The following is a 7,953-nucleotide window of genomic DNA, read 5'->3' on the forward strand; positions in this document are numbered from 1 at the left end:
CAGCGGCCGCTTGCTCTCATCTCCTGCTGATGATGCATTGATACGTGTGACAGTAATGATGGGTTTGGCCGGCGCCGCAGCTGTAACCCCGGACCCTGAAAATGCTGAACGTATTGTTGCTATTTCTGGAGGCTGTGTGAGTGTGGGCGACTCTGTGTGTGTCTTAATTCCATCTTAATCCCGCCGGACTCTTAAAAGGTGCCTCACTCCCTCAGGGGGCTGCACTCTCACATCCACTCTCCCCCTCTGTGAAGTGTGTGTCCCGGAGGATAGCTCACCATGAATGGCACAGAAGGACCCAACTTCTATGTCCCTATGTCCAACAAGACGGGGCTGGTACGCAGCCCCTTCGAGTTCCCTCAGTACTACCTGGCCGAGCCCTGGAAGTACTCGCTGGTGGCGGCGTACATGCTCTTCCTCATCGTCACCGCCTTCCCCATCAACTTCCTCACTCTCTACGTCACCGTCCAACACAAGAAGCTGAGGACACCGCTGAACTACGTGCTCCTCAACCTGGCGGTGGCTGATCTGTTCATGGTGGTGGGCGGCTTCACGGTCACTCTGTACACGGCCCTGCATGGATACTTCAAATTGGGGGTCACTGGCTGCAACATTGAGGGATTCTTCGCCACGTTGGGAGGTAAGAGATGATTCAAAAACTTTTTTTTTTCTGGCCTGGTTCAACTTCTTTCTGACGCAGGAGAGATCGGCTTGTGGTCTCTGGTGGTGCTGGCGATCGAGCGCTTCATTGTGGTCTGTAAACCCATGACCAACTTCCGCTTTGGAGAGAAGCATGCCATCGCAGGCCTGGCGTTCACCTGGATCATGGCCTTGACCTGTGCTGCTCCGCCTCTGTTTGGATGGTCCCGGTACTGCCTCATTGCTTGTAACCTTCTCAGCAACATTAAGGGTCGAACTTTCTTACAATTTTATTCCGTTATTTTCTGCTGTGCTGCTGCAGGTACATCCCGGAGGGAATGCAGTGCTCCTGTGGAATTGACTACTACACTCCCAAACCGGAGATCAACAACACCTCATTCGTCATCTATATGTTTGTCCTCCACTTCTGCATCCCTCTCTTCATCATCTTCTTCTGCTACAGCCGGCTGCTCTGCACCGTCCGAGCGGTAAGACCGGCCCGGTATTACGACCAGCCGGGCTGAACCTTGTTTATCTTTAAGAAGATAGAGCCTGTATATCACGCGTCGACCGAAGGAGAGGGGGGCAGCGAGTCTCTGGAGACCTGAGGGATTTAGAGGCTCAAGGACGCTTCAGGAGGGCAGATCTGTGCCAACATGGCGGCTCACGACCTCCAGCTGGAGACAGACTGCCGACTCACTGTGTCGCCCTGTGACCTCATTAATAATGGAGCTCACATCATTTATTCATAACCATGAAGAGATTTAAATAAAGGAGCAGTTCTTACAGTGACTGAAGCAGAACTGGAGAATCCGCCTGGTCCGATCATTGCATCAGGTCTGTGTATCAAGGTTGATGGTGTTACTACAGCAGGTTTCAAATGGCTGTGGAACGCACTCTCCACTGTGCACCTTTGACAAGCGAGAGGATCAGAATAGTCAGAGCAGCCAGAGTCAACTTTTGGGTGTTAGTCAGCTGATTAAAAGGTTTGTTCGCGGTAATCCTCGTTTACATTCCTGTGTCACATTGACTTCTGTGTTTGCATTCGGATCACAGATTAGCGTCTGTGTGTGTGTGTGTGTGTGTGTGTGTCTCCAGGCGGCGGCTCAGCAGCAGGAGTCTGAAACGACCCAGCGAGCCGAGCGAGAGGTGACTCGCATGGTCATCGTCATGGTGATCTCCTTCTTGGTGTGCTGGGTGCCGTACGCCAGCGTGGCCTGGTACATCTTCGCCAACCAGGGCACGGAGTTCGGACCAGAGTTCATGACGGCGCCGGCCTTTTTCGCCAAGAGCGCAGCCCTGTACAACCCTATCATCTACATCCTGCTCAACAAACAGGTGCGTGGTGGCCTCCAGGCGAGCGCGATGTCGGAGCCTGTGATGTGACTGTGTGTCTCCTCCAGTTCCGAAACTGCATGATCACAACGGTCTGCTGTGGGAAAAACCCGTTCGGAGACGAAGACGCCTCCACCGTGTCCAAAACCCAGACCTCATCACTGTCATCCGGCCAGGTGGCCCCAGCTTGACCCCTGGTGCCTTCAACCCTGCCTCCTCCTTCTTGTCTGTGTCCCATCAAGCAACATGAGTCAAAGCTCAAGTGAAGCGCCCAAAAGCTCTGAGCAAAGCAGTGTTTTTTTTTGTTTCCTGAAATGATCAAAAACAATATCACAACAACACTCAGTGGGGTAAACAAGAGCAGAAACAAAAGCTGGAAGAGAACCAGTCGCGGCGTTGTTTGATTTTCGCTCATTATGTTTCCTTGGAGGGAGAATCTCTGGTGTGCACCATCCACCGACATAAATATTCATGTTCATCTGAATGTAGAAACATTATTGTGCACAATATTGTATTTCTTGGAAGTAAAGCAAATAGTGAGTGTTTGCGTCTCTTTGTTGAATTCCATATTCATCTCACATGAGTCGAGATCGACTGTGTTGCGTTGACTTTAAATAAGGAGCGATGAGGCCTGGGGGAATTAGGAGAATAATTATCATGTGAAAATAAACGAAAATAACAGAAAATGTAGGAAAAATGAATCCAATCCAAATTAAGTGATACATGAACAAATCACCAAAATATAACAACAAATGACAAATATTGTAATCTCAATATAATTATCATAATAACAATAAAAAAGGGAAGTTATTAAAGATATTTCACAAAATCTAAATTATATAAAATAGAAATATTCAAATGAAGAAAAATAAATAAAAAATAAAGATATAACTGAAGAATAACTAAAAATCTTCATCCAAAAAATATGAAATAGATACATTTAGATATATAATAATTATTATTGTTTGTTATTGTATGTCTAATTCTTCAATTGTGCACTAAAATGATAAAATTTATATCATAAAAGCCACAATATTTAACTTATTTCAGCCAAAGAAAAGAAGTTATATGTGTAATTCACACGCTAAAAGATCAGCCATCAGCGGCGTCATGGGTTCTGCAGCGTCTCTCATCTATTGACCAGTGATGCTTCTTTCCATTTCAAACCAGCCAATCAGAACCATCCAAAGTTTCCCGCCATTTTTTCAGTTCCCGTCCCCTGCTTCCCCTCTCAGCCAATCCGCATCAAGCTTCTTAAGCAGCTCACCTGCTTTGCGTTTGCTCATTACTCTCTTGAGTTTGAAGCCACCACAGCCTCTGCTTGACTTGTGGGTTCTTTGTTTCCTTTCCCACCTGTCGTGTGTTTGACCTGACTGGACCGAGCTCTCGAGGATCCCTGGAAGCTGAGCTAAGTGCTTTGTCGGGTCAAGCTTTTCTCATCTCAAATGTCTCCTAAACTGCACTCGACTGACTGACTGACTGAAATGACTCATCATAACCTCCATTGACTCGCAACACTCGGCGCGAACGTCAAACCGTTACCTACACAAGCGAAATATCAAATGAAGCTTCATTTGTTGTTAGTCACGTGATTTCTTCCGCTTCGACTCGTGCTGTAAAAACGTGCTGCGCTGTCACTGGTGTTGATTCTTCTTCATCCTGTTGTATCTGCTGGAAGATGTTGGCTAGTCTCACTCTACACCACAGCTGCCAGTCTGCTTCCTGAGAGACCAACTGGACCAACTCTCCCCTGCCTCTGGACCACCAGGCTCTGATGGTCACACCGGACAGCTCACCTCACGCTGGGTTTATCTCTAGAATTCCTCACTGAGTCTTCCTGTGAAGCTAATCTGTGCTGCTCTCTACTGCCCTCTAGATCCTTGGGGAAGCCTCCTGGATCCACTGGAGGTTCTTCTCTCCAACATCCCAGGAATCAACACTCCACTTGTTCTCCTCAGTGACTCTAACACAGGTGAGTCCACCTTTTACATTCCTTCCTTTCCTCAAACTCCTTTGCAGCGAACGAACCAACTGCTTTTCTTTGCACAGCTGCACCGATGAACTGAAGGTCATCCTCCATGGCTCTCAGCTGAGATCTGGTCCATCTGTAGCTACAGTTGAGTATCTGGCTTCAAACTTGTATTGAAGGGGTAGTAAAGTATAAGTACTGACGGTAGTATCCTTCAACCTGCAGGCTCAAGAGCACGCTGGAAGAACCCAACACTGATGCAGTTCAGCATCCACTGTGGTTTGATCCTTCACACACAACCAGTACCAGTGTCGTAGCAGCAGACTGGTCTCTCCCTCTTCTGTCACTGCAGACGCCCAGGTCAAAGTTCAGCTGACCAAACTGCTGGGAGATGACTTGATGTACTGACTTGCCGCCAGATTGGCATTAAAGTGGACGTCTGCAGTGATGTGGAGCCACCTGGGGCAACATTCTGTTCATTTCCACAGTGAAACTATTGAGTTTCAACCTGATCTATTTCCAGGAGTTCTTGGATGTCCTGAGTCTGACATTGATGGGGAGTGAGGAGCGCCACCTACTGCACACTGGCGACACAGAGGTGGAGTCAGTTGGACAAGACCTCGTCCCGTCTAGCTCCACCTGCTCACTGAGCTTCTTCCACAGTGAAGTATGATGGTGACTATAAGGAGTTCTTCCAGCTCATTTCAAATACTAGCTCTTCACCTTTTATTCCAGTCCAGTGACTCTGGACCAAAGCCAGTCCTGGATTGGTGACTTGAACCTTGAGGAACCAGAAGTTCCCAGCACCTTCAACACCATCCAGGCCACCACTGCGGAGTGTGGAGAGCAACAGTCTAGTGGCCTGCATCATGGACTCTTCCTGATTGAGCTTCTGTTTGATGTCTGGACTCCACCTGGAGGATCTTCTCCCCAACATTCCAGGAATCAACGGTCCACTTGTTTTGACTCCATCCTTTCCTATCTCGCCGACCTCAAACTCAAATGTTCATGACATCTTTCCTAGGACCTGCTCAGCATCTCAACTGTGGGCTGCTTCTGTGATGGACCTGGTGTTTCTCAGCCAATGTAGACCTCTCCTTCTATGGTGACGAATAATGATGTTGGCCTCAGAGTGGACCCCAGGAGGATCAGAGACTGCAGCACTGATCCTGGTCTGGACTGACTACATGAAACTTGAGTGTCAAAACTGGAGTGGCTGAGCTCCAGACAAGCATTTCCTTCTCATCAGCCAAAACTCGGTCAGAGGGGAAAACAAGATCTGTCAGGTAGGTCACTGCTCAATGCTGCAGAGTGAAATCCCGTCTTCTGGTGACATTCTTCTCCTGGCTGTGATGAGCAACTCTGTCCTGATGGTTTCTCCGGCTTCATTTTGGTTCCAGGTTTGAGTCCCATCTCGGGTGGTCTTGAAGAACATACCAGTTTCTTCCACCAAGAACTGAAGTAGACTGAAACTGCTGTTGTGGTTCTTCTGTCATTGAATCTCCTGTGGTGAAAGTCTTGTCTTCTCTGCTCCTGTTGTGTCCTGCCCCAGTAGACTAAGAATTTCCAAAAAGTGAAGGTGAGTCCATACTTGCTTCCTCCACTATTCTTTCCTCAATTTCAATTCATTCCTCAATATTTGGACGGTGGTCCACACATGGCTCCTCTCACGCCTCTTTGTCGTTACAGAGGAACAGGTGGATCCAAATGGAGTCCTGTTTGACTGGCAGCTTCAGCAGCAGCTTCTATTTGAATAAAGGACTTTGATTCTGAGGTGCACAGGTCTGTTACTGTGGTCAAATGTCTTCATGTGTTTTTACCTCCAAGTACTGGAGTATAAATCCTCACTGCAGTTGCTTCTGTACTCTGGTACTGTTTCACATGGTATATTTATTCACATTGATGTCTTGTGCAAAACTGGCTGCTGAGTCAGCGTTTGAAACCATGTTCATTCAACATTTCTCATTGTTTAACAGCAGGTCTGAACCTTGGTCCGGTTGCCATCTTCAAACCGTCTGCTGCGTGATGACCCGGGTCACTGAGCTCTTCCAAACATAACTTTGTCTCTTCTATATCCAATGATTCATTACTGTGTATCAATGATATCAAAGGTTTGGGGGCCAAATACTGAGCCTTGTTGAACTCCACTCTCACGGCTCTGGTGCTGCTTCCAAGGTTCAATACAGTTGCAGTTCTGCTCTGTTCCACTTGAGTCACAGCAGGTTTCAACACACTCATGAGGTGATGACCTCTGGCTCCTAAACATGTTTTCACAACAGCTTCCTGGTCTCAGACTTGGAGCAACACTGAAGTACATCCATGCTCTTCATCCTCTCAGGTGTCAGTGATTTATTTATTTTTGTTTTGACAGTCCTGCTCTGTATACTTGATACTGCATTCACCATGTCCACTATCTCTTCCCTCTGTGGTAATATAACTAATATTTACTCATGTGCTCTTTGTTTGAATGCCTCGCACACCTCTCCACATCATCAGCAAACATGATCCATGACACTCCTCTCCAACCTCATCACCACAGCAAACAAGAGCTGAGCTCTGTCCTCATACATGTTCTTCACTACCCTCACATACTCCTCACTTCCTCCCACAGTAACTTCCTCTCTGACGGCTGACATAGACTTTCTGGACAATGACAACTGCTGCAGCTCCCTGACCTCCATCCTGTCTTCAGTATTCTGAAATGGTTTTTGTCAGGTGACTGGCATGAACACTTTTGCATCCTCCACATCATGGTCCATGACTCTCCTAGCACTCTTGTCTCTTGCTCCTCACCCATGTCTTCATACACTACACTCACATCCTCAACTTGTAGCACACCATCTATGTCCTCAATGCCAACATCTATGCTGCACCTTTCTCGAAGTCTTGTCGTGTTCGAAGCTCAAACTGAACTTTGTCTTGTCATTTTGGGTGAATGAAAGGTCCTATAGCCAGACCAGCTGAGGACCACTGCTCTTCAGCTGATGGTCACCTCTTGTTTTCTATTTCCTTGCATTTAGACACTTGTTTCTTCATCCTGCTCCTTTTCTGACCATTCTCTTCTATGCAGTAGAATAAACTGAAATAAATGTAAAACATCTCATGTGATCTTCAATCTGCCTGTTGAATTCAAAACACTATCATCCTGTCCTTTACATTCAGTACATTATGACTCTTCTGACCTGTTTGAATGCTGCTCCTCTTGTTTCCCATCCTGGGATCAATAAAGTGAATCTGTTTTGATAAAGAACCACCACACGAGAGTTTGAACTCATCGGTTCCCTTTGATTTTTTGTGACCGAGTAGTTTAGCAGAGCATCTTCCTGGTGTCTGTTACAGTTTTCATAAACTGCTTTGTCCACTGATCTTTGTACCATGTTGCATTGTCCACATTTCTCCCCTACGAAGCACAAATTACTTTGATGTGATGGTGTTTAGATCACCAGGATTCTCATCTCATTTTGATTTTTGCTTCACTGCATTGAAGGGTGTTCAAGTTCAGCTGTAGAAGTTGCAGTGTTAACTGTGACCTTTGTTTTGGCATTTGGTCGATGTCTTGGTACTTATGTACTGACTTTTTCTTCTGTATGTAATGTACTTTATGTAGAGATTATCAGGAGCAGATAGTCTTGGTTTGTTCAAGCTGCTACATGCTTTGGAGTGAAATAAAGAGTGTTTTGTCATTTCTTCAATTTTGTTTTTTTTTCTTCTTCCCCTGTTGGTCATTGCTTTTTTTTCCCTTTTTTTCTTTTTTTTTTTTTTTTAATAAAAACCTTGGCTGTTGGAGGTACTTTCTCTTAAATGAGTCAATGCGCAAGTTGTATCTGTTCAGAGATGCTCTGTTTCCAGGTCTGATGGAGCAGCAGTGGACCTGCATGAACCAGTAGGTGTAGTTGTGGTATCTCAGGTTACAATCTGAATCCAGGTTTTTGTTCTTGTAATCGGGTCACAGGCCTGTATGTTCCTGGTGCCGTGGCTCTCTTCCACCACTGCGGTGACAGAGGAGATGC

General features: G+C 46.4%; 1 protein-coding gene across 1 annotated transcript; it reads left to right on the plus strand.

Moving 5' to 3' along the window:
- Nucleotides 1-58: 58 nt before the first annotated feature.
- LOC128749129 (rhodopsin-like) lies at nucleotides 59-2,655 on the plus strand. Its single transcript, XM_053848394.1, has 5 exons — nucleotides 59-640; nucleotides 701-869; nucleotides 962-1,127; nucleotides 1,738-1,977; nucleotides 2,043-2,655. The coding sequence occupies exons 1-5, from the start codon at nucleotides 280-282 to the stop codon at nucleotides 2,163-2,165; spliced, it is 1,059 nt and encodes a 352-aa protein (XP_053704369.1). The 5' UTR covers nucleotides 59-279; the 3' UTR covers nucleotides 2,166-2,655.
- The last annotated feature ends 5,298 nt before the right edge of the window (nucleotides 2,656-7,953 follow it).

This window comes from Synchiropus splendidus, chromosome 18, assembly GCF_027744825.2.
Source record: "Synchiropus splendidus isolate RoL2022-P1 chromosome 18, RoL_Sspl_1.0, whole genome shotgun sequence".
Lineage (NCBI taxonomy): Eukaryota > Metazoa > Chordata > Actinopteri > Syngnathiformes > Callionymidae > Synchiropus > Synchiropus splendidus.